Source organism: Emys orbicularis, chromosome 3 (assembly GCF_028017835.1).
Source record: "Emys orbicularis isolate rEmyOrb1 chromosome 3, rEmyOrb1.hap1, whole genome shotgun sequence".
NCBI lineage: Eukaryota > Metazoa > Chordata > Testudines > Emydidae > Emys > Emys orbicularis.
The window spans coordinates 203141142-203161522 of NC_088685.1; the positions used below are offsets into that span (position 1 = coordinate 203141142).

At 39.6% G+C, this 20381-nt stretch overlaps 1 protein-coding gene across 1 annotated transcript in view; it reads right to left on the reverse strand.

The window, feature by feature from the left end:
* MACROD2 (mono-ADP ribosylhydrolase 2) overlaps nucleotides 1-20381 on the reverse strand; it is a 1323621-nt gene that overhangs the window by 47161 nt on the left and 1256079 nt on the right. The window contains exons 12-13 of the mRNA XM_065401494.1: nucleotides 14528-14590; nucleotides 10999-11067 (exon numbers count right to left, since the gene is read on the reverse strand). Of these exons, the coding sequence (XP_065257566.1) occupies nucleotides 10999-11067; nucleotides 14528-14590 (132 nt within the window). The remainder of the gene's footprint in view (nucleotides 1-10998; nucleotides 11068-14527; nucleotides 14591-20381) is intronic.

Below are 20381 nucleotides of genomic sequence, written 5' to 3' on the forward strand. Positions count from 1 at the left end.
GCAACAATTACAAACATTGGTCAATAACAACAAATGGAGTTTTGGAGCCAAATTCATACCTAATGTAAGTGGGTGCTGCTCTGTTGTTTTCAATGGAGTATCAAACAGTTTACATCAGACCAATATTTGGCCTACTGTCTAGGGGTGAAAATATAGCAGCAAATTAATACCACTAGACTGTCAGTCATGCTGAACTTTAGCTTGGGTACCACAGCTAGAGACCCTTATGTTATTTGGCACAGTTTTCAGATTTTAATATAACATAATTGGTTGTGCATGACTGACTGATATGAGATTGCTATTATGATATCTTTTAATTTTTTTCATTAAACAGTTTTTCATTTCTGAGTTGTAAAAAGCAATGTAATAATATAGGATTCTAAATTATTCTAGATAATCTGCAGTGAGGATTTTGTATTACTTTTTTTTTTTTTTGCAAAGAAAGTAACATGGACAAGACTTATTGCCTAATTGTGAGAGTCAGTCGATGTTATTTCAGCAGCAGAGATCAGGCATTATATTGGTATGCAGATTTTGACTTTCAAAATCTTTAAGGTCAAGACCATATAAAAGATTTTTTTTCCCGAATGCAAATATTACATCAAATATTCAAGTTAAAGGGGCCAAAGATAGATTTACTTTTAGGATTAACACAAATAAAATACAGGAAAGAAGTAAACCCAGATTTATAAAGGAAATCCAGTTTATTGAAAATGTATGACAAGAATAAAAATTGAAGATGTAAAGCACAGTCATGAAAAACTGTTCCTAAAATGGATATGACGACAGATCTTCAGCTTCATTTCAATGGGGCAAAGCAGCCAGAAACTCTGAGTAAGGGAATCCCTAGGCTGCATTCAGATACTGTAGTGATTCTACACTGCTGCCTCCTCACAGCTTCAGTGGGGAACACTGTGCTCTGGTGATCTCTGGATATTAAACAAACCCTTTATGGCCATGTGCAGCTGGGCATAAATTAGAGCAACCCTGAAGTTGCTCTAAATTATGCCAGGGGAACTGGGACTACCCTGGCTAGCTCCATGATTGTGGAGCCATGAAGGTGGCATAAAGGCATTGTTGTTCCCCCAGCTACTTAGCTGCACTGAGCATATTTCAGCTGCCAGCTCATGATATCCATCTAAACTGTAGTGCGCTTGATTCTAATTACACACATTGGTCATCATTTACCCACCGTTACCACATGGTGGTGTCTGAGACACTACAGTTTTGTTCCTTAACACAGAACTGAAAATAACTGTACTATTTTAATTGTGGGAGAGGGCTGACTTTCTAATGATGACTTCTGTTGGTGGCCACACACATAGCAAATACAAGTGGACAAATGACAGGCCACTTTCATTTACCTGAATACAAAGCTCATGGATATTGATGACATATATTGTGAGAATGATACCTGGGGGGATCACAGTGTCCCACTTCACAGCTTTCGAGATGATTATTTTATACAATATATGGAGCTCTCCTTACACCACAACCCTCTTTCTTGACACTGTTCTTCCCTCTACATTTCCTTCTTGCTGGTATTCTCCTCCTAACCTTCTTTAACCCTTGTACTAAGGCTGCCCGGCAAATAACTGCAAACAATTCAGTGTTGCAGAACAATGCTGAAGCAGACTGTCATGCTGTACCTTGATGATGTCCTGACAGACCACAACACCCTAAACATTGGAAGAGGAGGAAATGATTATCTAATGGAGTGATTAAAAGATTCATTTCTCTTTTCCCATTTGTGGTTCAGTTGGGATTTTTTTTATATTACTAAATGCAAGAAAATAGAGACTGTCCTGCAAGCTGCATGCTCTTGCCTGGCTCTATTATAGCCCTTCAGCACACTTTTGTCCTGTTCTAAGGGATTCTGAGCACCCCGGCGATGCACTTATGTACCTGCTTCATTTTAATCACAGGAGCACTCACATTGAAGTCTATGGCACTACTCGCACTGCTAAAGTTAAGCAGGTGCTTAAGTGCTTTGTTGGATCAAAGCAAGAGCACTTAGCAACTTGTAGGACGGAGCCCCTTGTCCTCTTTACCCTTCTTTTACTCTGAGGCTAGGTCTACACTACGGGGGGAGTCGACCTAAGATACGCAACTTCAGCTACGTGAATAGCGTAGCTGAAGTTTCGTATTTTAGGTCGACTTACCTGGCTGTGAGGACGGCGGCGAGTCGACCGCTGCCGCGCCGCCGTCGACTGCACTTCCGCCTCTTGCCGCGGTGGATTTCCGGAGTCGACGGCAGAGTCATCGGGGATCGATTTTATCACGTCTTCACTAGACGCGATAAGTCGATCCCCAATAGATCGATTGCTACCCGCCGATCCGGCGGGTAGTGAAGACGTGCCCCGAGTCTTTCTGTTTGCTCTTCCTGCTTTGTTTTATGTTACTGCATGACCTTTCTCTTTAGATACATAGGCCTGTATATATACACACCACCCTGGGAGTGTAAAGGAGCCTTAATAGGGCATGCAAATGTCATTTATGCCCACTTTCTCTGATGTCCATTTAAATGGCCAGAGATGTGAGAAGGAACCTTACTGTAAATGAGAATCAGGCCCTCAGTCTCCATTTTAAAATCAAACCACTAGCAGCAATTTCCAATAGTGATTAACTCAGCATCTGCAACTACTACATTTAATGTTTTTAAAAAACAGGAAGCAAAACCAGGGTCACTTATAGGGCTCTATTATGTTTTTGTTTTTAAAAGTTTTTTTTTTATAAGAGCAAGAGGGCTTTGTGGTATTTTGAACAGCAGCAACGTGATTCTCTCTGTCTTTGAATATAGCCAGTCCTCTTCCCACTTGTGCTAATGAGACTAGTTTTGATTTAATCTTTTATTACATTAGTGGCTACACCTAATAGCTGATCCCTCACAACAGGGATTGCAAGGTTCAGACTTATAGCTCATGGATGTGAACTTTTAGAACACTGCCTATTTGTGCGATACAGCCCCAGGGGAGGTATTTGTTTTGCAATAAACTATCACCAGTATTCTTACTGTAAATAGGTATACATTCAAAAAAGGTATACATACATGCACTGTAGGTAAGAGCATCCTTTTTCCTGTCTTTCATACCATCTCAGACTATACAAGGCAACCTTGCTCAAACATAACATTTGCAAACATTCAGGAAGAGGGGGAATGGTAAGATCTGAATGTTAAGTGGTTTTAATGATCTTTTAAGATTCATTTCCCCAGCTATTCATTGCACGGCTTATTTACTTGTCATTTCTAATGTGCAACACATCTGGTTCTTGCATACACTCCGGATAAATCACCATGTTTTTGAAGACTAAAGAGGGGAAAAGCAGGCCACAACGAATGAAAAGGGTTCACTGCATTTTATTTTTAAGTGTGATCCTGCGAAAAATGACTGGAATATTTCTAGAGTGAAAGAAATCAAGCAGGCATCCAAAATTACAGGTAATGGTGTGCATGGAAGCTGGCACATGATTAGGGTATTCTTGTGCCTCATAAATTGAGAAAAATATGTTAAAACGGAATACTATAAAATGGTGATTTATGAGAATTTAGGGAGATATTCTTGAGCTTTGACTTTAAAATGTTATTTTTATATCTGCCAAGATTGTGTTTTAATCCATCTTTATGGAGTCTAATCATTCTCTGAGTGGAATGGAGGGAAATCGCCTCTAACAACTCAGGGAGTTTCCAAGAGGAGAGACCATTTCCTACTCACAACAGAATCAGAGAGAAGCCCATAATTAATTATTTATATTGTGGTGGCATCTAGAGCAGGGGTGAGCAAACTTTTTGGCCTGAGGGCCGCATCAGGTTTCGGAAATTGTATGGAGGGCCGGTTAGGGGAGGGGGTCGTGGCCCGGCCCCCACCTCCTATCTGCCCCACCCGGGACTCCTGCCCCATCCAACCCCCCTGTCTCCTGACCACCCCACCCAGGGACCCCTACCCCATCCACACACCCCTGCTCCCTGTCCCCTGACCTCCGCCGCCGCATCCAACCCTTCTTCTCATTCCTGATGCTCCCCCCCCCGCTCCATCCAACCACCCCTTCTCCCTGTTCCCTGACTGCCCCCGGAACCCCCCCCCTGACTGCCCCCTGCTGCCCCATCCAACCCCCCTCCTTCCTGACGGCCCCCCTGGGACTCCTGCCCCCATTCAACCCTCTGTTCCCCTCCCGACCGCCCCGACCCCTATCCACTATCCACACCCCCTCCCCCTGACCACCACCCCAAACTCCTCTGTCCAACCCTCCATACCCCCCGCTCCCTGCCCCCTTACCACGCTGCCTGGAGCACCGGTGGCTGGCAGCGCTACAGCCGTGCCGCCCGGCTGGAGCCAGGCCACGCAGCTCAGAGCACCGGGTCATTAAGTCATTAAGCACCTCTGCTATTTCCACATTTTCTGTTATTTTATCTCCCCTCCCACTCACTGAATAACGGGCCTACCCTGTCCTTGGTCTTCTTTTTGCTTCTAATGTATTTGTAGAATGTTTTCTTGTTACCTTTGTTACCTCTTAGTTAAAAGAGCTGCATGGAAGGCTCTTCTAACTATGTTAGCAATTAGTACCATAGAAGGTCTGAGTAGGCTTACTAGCAATTAGTAAAGCAGCAAGCCGTACTGGCCATGCTAGTGATTAGCACCATGGAAAGCCCTAGTTGCCAAGCTGCTGATTAGTATCCTGCAAGCTCCTACAGACCATGGTAGCAGCTGGTACCATAGAAGGCCCTACTGACTACGTGAGTGATTAGCACAGTAAAAGGCCCTACTGGCCATGCTTCTGATTAGCACAGTAAAATGTCCTAGAGGACCAGTGCCGATTAGAACAGGACAATTACCTCCAGTGTCTAACACAGGACACCCCAAAACATATTTCTAATTCCAATATTACAGAGCAAAAACATCCTCTGGCTGGCTGACATTTTAACTGAAATTCAATGACTGCAGAAAAATAGCAACATGCTTTATATGGTTTATAGTTCCCAAAGGAACACAGACTTCCACGAACACCTGGAAATACATTGATATTTTATTTTTAAAATTAATTAACATATGATTTAATTTAGTTGACCTTCAAATGTAAATTAAGTTCTTATTAAGTGCTAATGAATTAAAATTGGTACAATATGTACAGAAACTCTGATAGGGTTACATAACACTCCTTAGCTAGGCCTAAGGCTCCATTTTTGTTTTTGCTGCAACACAAAACCACTGTTAAATCAGGGCACTGGGGAATTGATGGGGCAGGTGACTTGTAACGGGATACACAACCTCTCTCCTCAAAGTCAGAGATTCAAAATGAGCGTAAGCCAATTATAAGAGGAAAATCATTGTTACATAATGGCTGTTTAGTGGCCTATTTATAATGAGTTGGTAGTCTCGGTACAATTCTGAATGGGCAGGCATAACAGACTGTGTGCAGTCTTACAGGTATTTTACCTGCTGTATAAAGCACTACTCATTCTGACAACTGTGTTCTTTGTTTATAAATAAAGCATCTCTAAATTGAGAGATATACTATATATAAAGAACCTACTTCAATGTGCATGTTAGTAATGAAGCGCTACCAAAGGTGTTGCATAGAACTGCTATCGCACAAAGAATGAGCTAGTAGCTATGCACGAAGGACTTCAAAGATAAAACAGCAACACTTCTTTGGGGTGTTATCTATATTTGAAAGTATGATTCAGTGGGACGAGACAATGTTCCCGATGCTATGTAAATGGAGAGCTGGCACGGACAGCAGTAATAGGATACTTCCAGTGAACAATACCTAATGTCCATATATGCTTGTAAGAGGAAGAAACACTGTTTAGTGGAACTGGATATCTAAAACTGAGTATATCTTGTTTTACTGTTGAGGAGAGGCAGGATACCAAGGATGCATCCGTTTAAAGACCACAGGAAAAGAGAAAGGCCCACATGGACTTCCCTGTCTGGAGAATGTTCCTCTAAGTAACCTCTTTTCACCAGTCTCTCTCTCACGTGGGGAAGGGAAGAGATATTCTTTCACAATGATATAGGCAAAGTAGTCTTAAAGTAGGCTATAATATTAAGAGCCTTCTAAAAAATGCCTACTGCACTGTTCAGATATGCAGGCCCTATTAAAATCCTTTAATATCTGTTTCTCTCTATTCTGTAAAATCACCAATAAAAACAGAGAGAGGGTCCAAGTAAGAGGCTTTAATTCCAACTTCTCAAAAATTGCCACCACCTTTTGGCACTAATTGGCATTCTTGTTCTCAATCTGAGGCGATGCTAAGGACTAAGGCTCCAGTTCAGGAAAGCACTTACACATGTGCTTACATCCATCCCTATTCAAGACAGAACGTAAGGGTGTGTTTTAAACTCACTGAAGTCAGGGGGACATAAACCTGTGCTCAAGTTAAGCATCTGCTTAAGTACTGTCCTGAATAGGGGACGTGTTCTTGAATCGAAGCCTGAGTTGGCATGGGAACTGAACTACCCTTTTGCTTCTAGTGATGGGCCCTATAGAAAAGGGTGGATTCATACTTAAGAAAGTTAAGAAATGCTAGAGCATAGACTGCAACAAAGCTCTCAATCATTATCTGTCCAGGTCTATCAATATGACACATTTCATAAGCATTAAGTTACATTCAGATTTATGAAACAATATATGTTTACATATATCAAAACAATAAATAAAGAAATGATTCAATTTATTTCTCATTTTTCTGATTCCCATAGTGTGCTAACAATTTAGTAGAGAAAAGAGAACTGCTTACAACTGGAATTATGATACCTGTTCTATTACCTGTTCTATTGTGGAATTGCTATCAACAAATCTAACGTACTGAAAGACGCTTTTATATTTTCACAGAATGGGGAGAGTAGACATGCTAATCTCAGTAGTTCGTCAGTGCTTCAAGCTGTGCATATCTATCTCTTTGAAGCTGCGTGGCTTGGAACGTATTTGCCACGTACCTTCCTTCATATTTATAAGGTGAAAGAACTGGAAAAATACAATTTCTTAAAACATTTTACATTCATTTCAGTTAGCTGAAGATAAATGATAAAGTTTCATAAGTCCAGGATCTGGCAGTTTTTGGCTGTTGTTAACTCAGTGGGCAAATCGTTTGAAGGCTGTTTTTAGACATGCCAGGATTTCATAGAGGTGCCATTTCCCTGTCTGCTAATACGCTTTTTGAACGTTATTATTTTTAAACTGACTAAAATCAGCAAATATAGAAATGTGAAGTGTCTGAGTAGAATTAAAAGGCCTTGATTCTGCAGAGGTTCTGGGGGTAAGGCATAGTGATCTACCCATGCAAAGCCAAGTGACGGGATCAAGGCCTTGATTCTATTTAAAAATATATGCGAAAAGCAGCTCATCCTTCATTCTGTGTTTCTCCTGCAACTGCTGTTATTTCACAAATATCTCAAATGGCACGGAGAGCATCACTTCTTTTCCCCTAAGAGATGTCTGTGATGATATCGGTTGTAAGCGAAATGCAACCTACCCTCTGAGCACTGGTTTTCCCAGATAAGGGTAGAGGAACTGATTTGAATTTATTTCATTTTAGAATGCATTTATCTGACAGTTCTAACTCCTTATATATATTTATGATTGGCAGAAAGCAATTTTTATTTTTTATAATTTGGACAGATAATCTCGATGTTCACTTTTAAGCTTTTTTTTCTGTTTCTATCAATTTACATGTTCAGAGTTGTGGGAAATTAGGGGGAGGTGAGAATTATTTAATGACAATAGACACTGAGATTCATAAAGTTTAAACTTTATCTTTAAAGTTAAAACACAAATTGTCAACAGCACGTGTCAAAATACACAAAGTAAATGTCCCTAAATCAAACTTTAATAAGTTCTCAAGCAGCATTTTTCTTATTTTGACTATCTGTACATTTTTATGATCATCAATGGAAATATTTTCTCATCAGTTTGCGTATGGGGAAATCGATATTAACTGACATGTACCGATAAAAATAAACTCCTTCCGAGCCTACCTATATTGTATGGTTAATAGTTTGGGATCTTAATTACATTTTTAATTCAATATATATTTTTAAAATTATGCCATTTTAAATTTATGGCCATTTTTAAAATTATGGCCATTTTTAAATTATGGCCATATATATTTTTAAATTATGGCCATATATATTTTTTAAATTATGGCCATTTATTTTAGGTCTTCAGACGTTTTGGCCCAATGCTCTCTCCAACCATGCATTCTGTCTCATGGGAGTTACCTCCCAATTCTTCTATCAAGGGTATGCTTTGCCTCCCTCCTTCTCCAGTGAAACTGGCATAGTGGGTGGCCACCAAATGCCGGGGAAACATCCAAACACCAATCATCAGCATGATCCTCAGGCACAATGGGATCATGGTTTCTCTATGAGCTCCCTCTAGGATCTCTCCATGGTAGTTCCCCTAACAGAAGGGGAAGGCATGTACTTTGTCAGCACTGAATTGCATCAGGCTGGGACTGGTGGGGAACGATGCTGTGGTGAGCTGCAGAGAGGGTGGGAGGAATTTGGAGAGTATGCCTCATCACCCTGGGCCGAATCTACAGATTAGTGCTCCCACGTGCTCCCCTTCAGTGGGAGGGACTATCTGAGCACTAGTATTTTTGGAATAACAGTCTTTAAAAAAAACTACGTGCTGTTCCTCCTCAGGTTGTACCAACTCTAAACACCAGACAGGTTGAAAGGTAACTTACACACATCAGTGCCAGACATTTGAATCTCTCTGAAACAGTGTAATACAAAATCCTACAGTCCAAGAATAACTCCACAGTACACACTGGTGCTGTATGGGATTTTTAACGGCACATATGCACCAAAAATATACTATGATTATAACACACTATAAAACGGTCTTTTCTCTACAGCATATACACATAGGGCTTGGTTTTCAGTAACTGTAAAGACCTTTCACACTGTTCTGCCAGCACAATGGAGTCTCAGAGAGAGTGAAGCTAGTCCCCTCATGAGAATACCCTCTGCACAAAGGGCCTCCCTGATTGGTGTAGGGCTGGCAGTAAGGGTTCTACGCTGGCTGCTGGGGTAGGCCGAAGGTAGGGGTATGGCCAGACTGCGCTGCAATAGGACTATTCTTGGCCATGGAAGCAGTGCCTGGGCTGCTTTAGCTTACACCATGGACCAGGCAAGCTCTGCATTGCCCCATAATATGGAGAATGCAAAGGCGGCTTTAAGCTATCCCTGTTCCACCCCATCCAACCCCGCACCATGCTCATGGATGGATTAACTAGGAATCTGGTCCTTAGAATCTTGTGTGTGAGATGCCACAGTACCGTAATACATTTCTTTGCGTGATGCCAGATTTTAAGCACAATATCCTAACTTCAGTTACTCTATCAACATAAAACCGATAAACTAACTTTTCCATTCATATTGTCTTCAGTGAGAAAATCTGTTCTCTGTTTCCAGACAAGAGTACATTAACATTATGGGTAAAGTTAGAAGAATGGTTACACACAAAGATGATAGGTAATTTCTATGGAAAATAAATCAGTATACATTCACTTCCTAACTTAACATGCACACAGAAGGTTCAAAATCAGGAGCAAGGACACAAAGTAATATCTCAATTTCAAGATCTCCATTAAGACCCAAGAAAGCAAAAATAAATAAATAACTAAATAAAACCCTGCCACTCATGATACTGACTATAATAAACATTTTCAGAAGAGATGTTATAGACGTGGACCTCATAAATAGGCCATATATTGGTAAAGAGGAGGCATAAATGAAGGTTAATCACCAACCATGCTTAGAATGAACCCTCACTATTTCTGACTGCTGTTAGCCTTAATGTGACCTTAATCTAGGAAGGATTTCAATGGCAAACACAAGTATTCTGGCCAGGTTTTTTAAAAAAACATCTATACGGTGCTTCTATCAGTCAGTTGAGAGAGCAGTTAAATCGACCTAAACTGAGCTCTGAACCCATAATCAGGTAAAGACCATGGGCTCCTTAATATGTTATTTTGGAACAAAAGAGTGAGATTTCACATGCACTTCCTCACACTATCCAAAAAAAAAAAAAAAAAAAAGAGAGAGAGAGAGAGAGAGAGAGAGTAGGGTGGTGGCATTGAATTAAACATTAACTCTTAAAATAAATAAGTTAATGTACGTTAATAATTATGTTATCTTAGTAAAGTGCATTAAAATTCTCTAGTAGTCTTACTTGAAGGCTGTACTGATGGACTATATTTATGATAGATAACATAACTCCTATTTTGAATTACCAGCAGCAAAGGTTTTATAAATCACCATGGGGTGTTTTTTTTTTTACACATACCAAAAAGAATTCTAAGACAATCTAGACTAGCGTGAGTAATTAATGGTGTGATGCCATAAAAAGGACCAAGAACAGTATGTCTGTGTGTTGGTCTCCTATCTGTAAACCAAACAACAAAACGGGAAAATCCCAGCTTGAAACATTAAATCGCCTTTCTGTCTTGTTTCCTAAACTCTCTGTCATTTGGCCCCGTGACATTTTTAAATATTTATCACAATCTAAATGATCTGAGTGCCCAGCACAATCTGCACAAGATAAACATTACTTTCTCTCTCTCAGTTATGACTTCATCTCCTTCTGCCTCCCCATGATGTGTTTATAGTTACTGTTTTTATCTTTTTTTTCATCAGGACAAAACTAATTAGGGCCTTGATACTTCAAAGATTTATGCATGCACTTAACTTTACGCACAAGTCATCCTACTGAGATCAGGTCTGGGGTCTATATCTGATGCTTCAAGCATGGCATTTTTATATTAACTCCATAATGCTGAGAGCTAAGATTCCATGGCACCTCTGACCCCAGCACAATAGCAGTTGCCAAGTGTTGCATTAGAACGTCTTTTTGAAATTAAAATCTAAGTTTGTAGCTGATTTCTGATTTTTTAAGTCTCAGTCTGGCTTCTTCCAGACATAAAGGAAAATATGGCCATGTGAAGTATCCTCTTGGGATTGAGTAGTTTGAGATGCATCTTGCTATCTGTACCTTTATCCTCGCACAGCTCTATTCCTTCTTCTGATGGTAGGCTGGGTACAGCTGTATGTTTTGCCTCATCTGTACAAAAGGAGGAAGCGAAAGAGAAATAGTGGTTATTTATTAGATAATAGGATGGGTGGACTGGTACACCTAATGCATCCAGGGGCCTTTGGGGCTAGAAGACAAGTCTGAGGAGTCAGTACATTTCGGTTCTATTTCCTTCTTTGTCATTGGCCTGTTCCTGTTCCCATCAATGGCCATGATAAACTTCAGTGGTGCTGGATTAAGCCCTAAATCTCCACTCTGCTTCCCTCCCTGTAAGACACGAATAATAATAATAGCTATCCACCTCATGCATGGGTTGTGCTGCAAGATACTCACTTTGCAAGCATTACAGGGGCTTGATCTTGCAAGCACTCTGGACCCAGTCCAGGGAGCATTTAATCCTTCTATATTGAGAAGAGTATTTAAACCTGTACTTTAAGCATGTGTTTGATTCCATTGACTTCAATGGGACTTAAAACATATGCTTAAGTGCTTTCCTGAATTGGAGCCTAAGAGCTTTGGTAGCACCTTGAGGGATCAAGATGTAAATTTTGCAAAATATTAATACTATTTTAATAAGAATCTGGTTAGAGGATTCACAAGCAAACATGTGGACAATGAAATGTATTGACCACTAGAGCAGAGTGAAATTTTGTCATTCATAGTGGCAGTTCAAATTTGTTTATAATGACAATGAATAGTAATTGGGTGAGGGAACAAGAGTAAGAATGACTCAATATCCTGGTGGTCAGGGCACTCATCTATGATTTGGGGGACCCAAGTTCATGTCCCTGCTCCACTGACCAATTATTTATGAAAAGTGGAACAGCGTCTTCGGGAGAGATTGGCAAAGACCAAAACTGAAAGTGCTATGTCACTTTGTAGCCTTTAGCTCAGCAGTTAGGGCACTCACACGGGAGGGAGGAGACCCAGGTACAATTCAATAGCCCAGTAGCTAGGACAGTCTTCTGCAACACAGGAGACCTAAGTTCAATGTGGGAATTGAACCTGAGTTTCCTAGCTGTTGTGCTAAAGGCTAGAAACGGATGTAGTGCTTTTTAAGATTATTAACTCAGATGTTTAGTGATGATAGTTTAGATTCTTTTGGAATTTTAAAAGTAATACATTTGTGATGTGTTTGTTATTATCCCCTGAAAGATCTCTCTTTTGGTTTACAAAAAGGAACAGAAATTTGCACACTTGAAAAGCAGTGAAAAGGTTGCTCCTTATAAACTTCCTAATAATAAGCATGTTCTTCATAATGATTAGAATTTTTTGTGTGTGCAACTGACTATATTTTCTACATTTCGCCAACCATTTCAGCAATTGTGCATGAAAATAAGGTAATTTCACAAGCATATTGCCAAGTAAACAATGGACAGAAATAGAAGTTGTCTTAAAAGTTCCATGCATTATTTTGCCCCACCGAATAATGCTGAATCCACCAATAACCCTACGAGCTGAGAGTTTAGTCATGATACACTGAGTACCAATATTATAAATGATAGTAAAAGAATGAACATCATGTTTCTGATAAACTGAGTATAACAGTTTGTAACAGTAACACGTCATAATGGCACTTCTGAAAGAAACAACGCACTTTTAGACAGCCAAGCAAAGTAATAGTTTTAAAAGGTAAGCATTTTCACAGTTGCTTCCCATGGGAAAGATGAAATGCGGCTCATTGCAACTTAGTTGTTTCATGAGTTAATAAACACAGGAAATATGCATTTAATCAGAAGATATAGCTAAAATATTTGAATGTCTAGTGGGCCACTCAGGGTATTTTTAGAAGGTAATTTATTTAGGTTGAGCAGAAACCTCTGGAGTTTGGACTGCTTTGAACTACAAGCAAAGCACTATTTTGTAAAGTTAAAAGATGAATACTGAACTAATGGTTCATCAGGCAAAGGTTATGCAGAATTTTCAAAGCAGCTACATGCTGGTACTGCAACTTGCTACTATACAAAAGACCCAAATTCAGTGATCTCATGACTCTTGCCCTTTGGCTGCTTAAGTCTATGAGCACTGCAGAGGTGAAGCTGTTAAATGTAGGAAAGGAAGCGTAGTTGGTGACTGGCTTTGTTCTAACTCTCTTGTATGATACTGTAGTCTGCAAGGAAGCTGCTTACCCTGGTGGGATAAAAGGAGAGTCCAGAGCTTAGGGGGCTGGATCCAAGGCCCATTGAAGTCAATGGGAGTCTTTCCACTGCCTTCAATAGGCTCTGGATCAGGCCCTTGAAGAACATGAGTTAGTGCCTGTGTGTTTTTGTTGTGGTAAGATTAAAGAAAGTAAGAACAGGGAGGAGAGGTAAGTGGATGAAACCTGCTAAATTGCGAGCATCCAAGAATGGCCTCCGTTTAACAGAGAATGGAATAAAACTAGAGTAGAATGCAGAGGAGAACAGGGAAAGGCTTTCATACACAGTGTTTCCTCTACAGGGTGGAGTAAAGGGGGGAAAGAAGTTTATCGCAACACAAATTTCTCTCTTCACAAGGAGCCACAATGCAGTCAACAGACCAGATGACTCAGTAACATAGGCAGGCTACCTTGCGGCCTCACTCTGCTGCATTTACTGACTGGCCCTCTCCATCTCCTAGGTAATAATAAAAGCTTTCAGAGCTGATTGAAAAGTTCTAAGTAGAGAAGTTTCATGCTACCCGAATTCAGTATGTGTAGGCAACACACTGTTCCAGTATACTATTTAGCTGGTACCAATCAGACATAGCACAACATTAAAAAAAAATAAGAAAAACACTTTACTGTGTAGCAGTGTGTTGGAAATCCAAAGGAATAGGGTATTTATAGTGGTTTTGATGATCACTTCAGTTATTTTGAAAACTGCTCAATTCTGGTTGTCATTTCTGTTTGCTGGATACATTTGGAACAGAGTACCCTTTTATTTTAAAATATCCAATTCATAACTTGTAACATACATTTATAAACACACCATTTGCAAATCTAGTACTTTATGAACTCTGACATTTACTTGCAGGTTTTGATTTTCACATGTAGGCTCTTTCTGTTTGGATGTAAAGCTTAATAATCCAATTTTCTGGGATCAGCAGAGAAATTACTGGAAAAAAATAGTTATTACAATCTAAAAGTACCATTAAAACCTTGAAAGACCAGTTTTAGATCTCTCCCTCTTCTCCCCAAACTTATTTTTTTCATTATTCTTTCTTATAGAGTGCTACACTGATGTAAACATGCATGGAAAATTATTTTTTCTACTTAGCGGATTAGCGAGATATATTCCAATTTAAAGAGGGAATGTGGAGCTAGTAACTTCACAGGAAAGTCTGCATTCCTGCACTGCAACAGATTCATTCATAATGAATGGAGCTGTGGTCTCCAATGGGAGAACTGCACAAGCCCTGGGTTAATCTGGTGAAAACGTACAAACATTTTCAGTCAATAGCATTGACTAAGGTTATTGTTCACCAAGGTGGATAAAGCCTGGGAGAATGCTTTAAAGAGCTCAGCACAAACCTGCTTCTTGGCTCCGGCCCTCAGTTTCTTCATTACTTTGCTTCTCTTCTCTGCTATTATCATCTATCAAGAAAACCACACAAAAATTATTTATGAAGTATCTTTTTATTGGTAACAAGCAGCACTGAAATTAATTGTAACCAATGTAGCATAAACTGTTAATTTATGACAGAGCCCTGTGATAAAGCAGGGAGAGATGTATAGGTAGGGGGAAACTGAAAAATTACGAACATAAATAGTTGCATTTAGGGTTTTCAAACTGTCTGGCAGATTAAAGGTTTTATAGCAAAAGGCAGAATTATTTCATAACCCTGGAAACATCTACATATTCCACAAAGTTGTTTTTGCTTATGGAACATCTACAGTGGATGTGTTTATTGGTTGATTGTGTTTTACTTGTTCTGTTAAAAGATTATTTTTTCCAGTCACATTTATATAAGAACTCTGAAGTACCCAAATCTTACACTTGAACAACCTATTTTAATCAGTGCTATGGCAGGGTGACTGTAGCTTTAATCAGTACTACGCAGGGTGACCATAGCAGGGAGAGACGTGTCAGAATTTTACTTTCAAATGTAAAGCCTTGAAGAGACTGAATGTAGAGATATCGAAGATACTGAGGCTACATTAAAAAATGCACAACAAATGATTAAAAGGAATATAAGAGGAAAAAACAAAAGGAAGAATGAAAGGATTTATTGCTCCTTTAGACCTTTTTGCATTCACATTCTCCTTCTCCCCATCCCAGCTCCTTACTGAAGACAGGTGCCAAACAATGAATTACCACAGGGAAAGGTATACAACAGGGAGAGGCCAGGGACAGTGCACCAAGCTCTCTCAGCCTTATGAGTGAACTGATTCGGAAAGAACCAGGCAGTTTGTATTTTCAAACACAGAGAACCCTATTTTAGAACTGTAATAATCATAAAGATTGCAAGTATCAGGGGGTAGCCAGGTTAGTCTGTATCCACAAAAACAGCAAGGAGTCCGGTGGCACCTTAAAGAGTAACAGATTTATTTGGGCATCAGCTTTTGTGGGTAAAAAACTCCACTTCTTCAGATGCAAGGAGTGAAAGTTACAGATGCAGGCGTTATATACTGACACATGAAGAGAAGGAGTGGAGAACCAGTGTTGACAGGGCCAATTCAATCAGGGTGCAGAGTAACATACTGCATCAGATGTCGCTAGAGTGGTTATTCTGACAGAGTCAACAGTTAGTTATCACATTTAATGAGGAATTCTAGAAACCGGTTTGTGAGTGTATAAATAAATAGCAAAGTAATTAATTTCCAGATTGTGGAAAAGGCCTCATAATGATAAACATGAATCCTGCTGTCTCATCCTGCTGTGATCATTTCTCCTACTGGATTTTCACTTTTATAACTTATGTATCCTATTGCTTTAGCACTTCCCATCTTGGGCACCTTACTTTCTCTTAACACATGGGACCATCTGCTGCAGAGAACAATGGTAGCAGAAATGCATCTTGATTGATGGAATTAAAAACAAAAAACCCTAAAGAGAATGTATTTTTCATAAGTAAATACCATGCAACTTATAATAGCACACTTGATTTAGCTACCATCCATTCAGACATTTTGTTTTCCTAGTCCTTTGGCAGGTATTACATTTTAGAATCCAGTAGGTGGAACTAGTGTAGAAGTATTTTCTTTCTAAGCCATAACTCATAGAGTTACATTCTTAGCCGATCAGATCAACATGTGTTTTATACAGTTTCTGAGACATTTGGAGCCATAGTTTCAACTGGTGTAAATCGATGTAGCTGCACTGACCTCCGTGGAACTACACTGATTTATATCAACTGAGAAGCTAACCCATTAGTTGTTTTGTAACTTTTCATACTGATGTTAACTGGTCTAAATGGACAGCTAGTTCGCTAGTGGCCTTCATCCTGTAAAAGTTCTTAGTCCACTGGTGGGCTTCAGCCTGTAAAATCACATTACATGGATGACCAGAAGTACTTGATAACACCAGCATTTTATTTATCATCCAGCTACAAAATGGGGAGCAGACACAAAATAGAAAGTTAACCACACTAGAATTGAAACTTTTTTTAAAATATGGATTTTGGACTTTGCAAGGCTTGCAGCAAACAGCTAATATGTTTGGGGAGAATCCTTTGCTTAGCATAAGAGATAGTTTTCAGGGAGATAAAGTTGTTTAGTTCAGGCGCTGTGGCATGAGACCATATATTCAAGGTTTGTGGTAAAACAATATTGAAATGGTCACTAGTAAACTAGTAAACAGAGCAAGAGCACTGCGTAGCTCAAAGCTTGTCTCTTTCACCAACAGAAGTTAGTCCAATAAAAAATATTACCTCACCTATCTAGTCTCTCTGGAACCAACACAGCTACAACAACACTGCAGCCAGTAAAATCTGTACAATTATCATTTGCAGGTAATTACCAGTAATGGCTACGTGAGAATATTGGAGTACTACTAACTAAACAAAAAACAAAACTGTCAATGATTTCAATTGTGACTGTTCGTTTCCTAAATGTGTACTGCATCATGCTTAGTTTTACACAGTACTTTACATTCAGAAAAAGCAGGTCAGGCTGTAATGGTAACCACTGTGATATTTATTACTGAAAACTATTCCAGTAACTAAATTACTGATGAACGGACAACACTTAATTTGTTTCTACATTCAGTAAAAGCAAGTCAAGTACCAATATGGCTATTATTCATTTTGCTAAAATCAGATTTTTTTTAATCTTATTTGTTTCCATGTTATTCAGTTTCTTATGAATTCAAATTCTGAGTAAATTCATATTAAAAAGGAAAGTTTTAAAATAACCGCAGCCTGACTCGTCAGTATGTTACTCCAGTTTTAAACTGGTGTAACTCTAGTTGATTTCATTGGAGATATACTGGCTTAAAACTGGAGTAAAGTAGACGTGAATAAGGTCCTAAACATTAAATTCTTACTGAATTCAAAGAAAATCAGAAATGTAAGTGAAACTCCGATTTTGTATTCTTTTCTCATGCCAGAAAAATGCAAGAGATTTTAAATAAAGGCTTTATTTCTTGCATTCCCCTCTTCCAGCAAACTCTCTGGATCATGTATCTATCTATAGAATGCAAATTCATCTTACACACAAGGAGCGGTATTCTTAAAGGATGTGTTGTGCCTTCAATGGAGTGGGGCATGTATTTGCTTTAATAAAAGTGGGAGGGTGGAAAAATTAAAATCCTTTCCCTTGACAGTTGAATGAAAAGTTAGTAATCAAGGGCTTGTCTACACAAACATTTAGCTCCCAGCAAGCTGGGGTGTGACTCTACCCTGCACTAGCCTATTGGGTACTAACTGTTCATGCAGCCTCTGCGGACATGCCCAACAGTTCCTTATCACACTTTGATCTACACTGCTTTGAAACGGGACTAGATCAATTTGCACTAAGGGATTGTTAATGCACATCAGCAGGATCCACATGGACACTTCATGCATGGCAGGCTAGTCTGGGGTAGGCTCACACTCCAGCCTGCCACAAACTAAATGTTTGTGTAGACAATCTCCAAGAGTGAATACGTGTTTCTAAGCTAAATGACATACAGACTTGGAGTGCCAGATTCTCCCCTATGGCCAAGCTCTTTTTGACATGGAGAGAGTGAAGCATCAGGGAGCCTATTACAGTCTGCACTGACCCCAGCCCTGACCCTTGATAATGCTTAGAGTAGCTAAAATGAATAATACATTCCAGGAAATATGGTTGTTTGACAATCTCATATGCTTGAGAAATTTGTCCTCCATCCTCATAACTGTCTCCTTTGGCTATGTTGTCAGGTATCTCATAACAACTGCACACCATTCTTAAACATCAGGAAGACCAAAAAAAACCTCAACAAAATCATAGTGTTCTGTAATTATCTAGAGCAAGATAATTATATGCCTAAACAAAAACTGAAATGGTGCACACAGAAACATCTCTGAAGCCCTCCCTCTTACCCCGCTTTCAAATACAGTAAAAAATTAGGGCAACATTTTCCAGTAATCTAAAAATAATAGAGCTTCGTTGGTTGAATACCATCTGGTCTGGGTGACTTATTACTGTTTAAGTTATAAATGTATTCCAAAACCTCATCTAGCAACACTTCAATCTGGGACAGTTTATAGGATTCTTCACCTACAAAGAATGGCTCAGGTGTGGGAATCTCCCTCCCATCCACTGCAGTGAAGACCAATGCAGAGAATTAATTTAGCTTCTCCGCAATGGCCTTGTCTTCTTTGAGGGCTCCTTTAGCACCTCAATCGCCCAGTAGCCCCACTGATTGTTTGGCAGGCTTCCTGTTTTTGAGGTACTTAAAAAATGTGTTGTTAGAATTTGCCTCTTCTACTAGTTATTCTTCAAATGCTTTTTTGACCTACCTAATTATACTTTTACACTTGACCTGCCAGAGTTTATGCTCTTTTCGATTTTTAAAGAATGCCTTTTTGCCTCTAACCACCTCATTTATTCTCTTGTGGCATTTTTTGGTCCTCTTAATATTTTTTTAATTGGGAGGGGGATGCATTTCATTTGTGCTTCTGTTATGATGGGTTTTTCTAAAAGAGTTACCATGCAGCTTGCAGACTTTTTACTCTAGTGACTGTTCCTTTTAGTGTCAGCTTCCTCATTTTTGTGTAGTTCCCCTTCTTGAAGATAAAGGCTACTGTGATGGGCTTCTTTGGTATTTTCCTGCCCACAAGGATGGAAAATGCCAATTTGTTGAAACCAAAACTTCCCCCCAGAAATGTATGAATTATAAGTTAACTGTGCTATATTAACGCGCAGTAGGGAAATTTTAGGCTATATCTACACTTATGGAGTACAGCCATTACACGTTGTTGATCATAGGTATTTTCTAGGTAAGGCATAAGTACAAGTTAAGAAAGTAAAGAAATGAGCCTACAGGCCTCAGACCTGTAGTACAACAACTTAACTAAACAAGGCCCCCAAACCTTAGCATATGTAGTTAACCAGGAGTAACCATAGATGATAAGCCATCACAAGATAGAATGCTGTAATGACTTAACTGCTGACAGGGAACCACAAGATGCTAGTTTATAGCAGCTTGGGATATTTTAAGTTAAGAACATCATCAGATGTCTGATCACAAGCGTGCCACGGTAACTAATTGACATATATGCTAATAAGCTTGGGGTAAAAGGCCTAGTAACCTGTGGGAGAAGGGCACCCCAAAGTTAGATGGGTGAGGAAATATAAATAAGGAAAAGGGGATGAAACCCCTACTGAGTATGCATTCGGCGTAGTGGCATCAGTGTAACATATTATAAAATTTGTAGCCCGGCCTGTGTGTCTTGGGAGATGTAACTCTTGGGAGATGCCAGGATGATGACCAATTGGGGGTGGTGATGATGACTGTAAAGATGATGAAGAACATGACTAACACTTTGGGTCCTTTAGCAAGGTATGGCGTGAGTATATGGATGCTCAGATGCACTTTCTGTTTTAGCTCTTTCTCTCTTACTGGTTTGGTGTGTTTGTAACTTTGCTAACTGTGTTAATAAAACTATTACAAATACAGAAGGTTTTTTCCTAAGTGGGGGTGTTGTAACTGTGCATGTCAGGGTTCCCAACTAAACTTTAATTTTAAAAATATTGAGCCGGCTCTTGGACAAGAACCTACCGAACCTCTGAGTGTTAATTGGGAATTCTTAAGTAATCAACATAATCAATACACAATCAATAGATCAGGCAGCAGGCTGCATCTATACTTGTCACTTTGGTGTGTAGCTACAGGTGCAGTGAAAAGCTCCAGCCATGGGGAAAGTGTCCAAGAATTCCCTGCTGCTGGAGCCTTTCACTATGGCAGAGCCTTTCACTATGG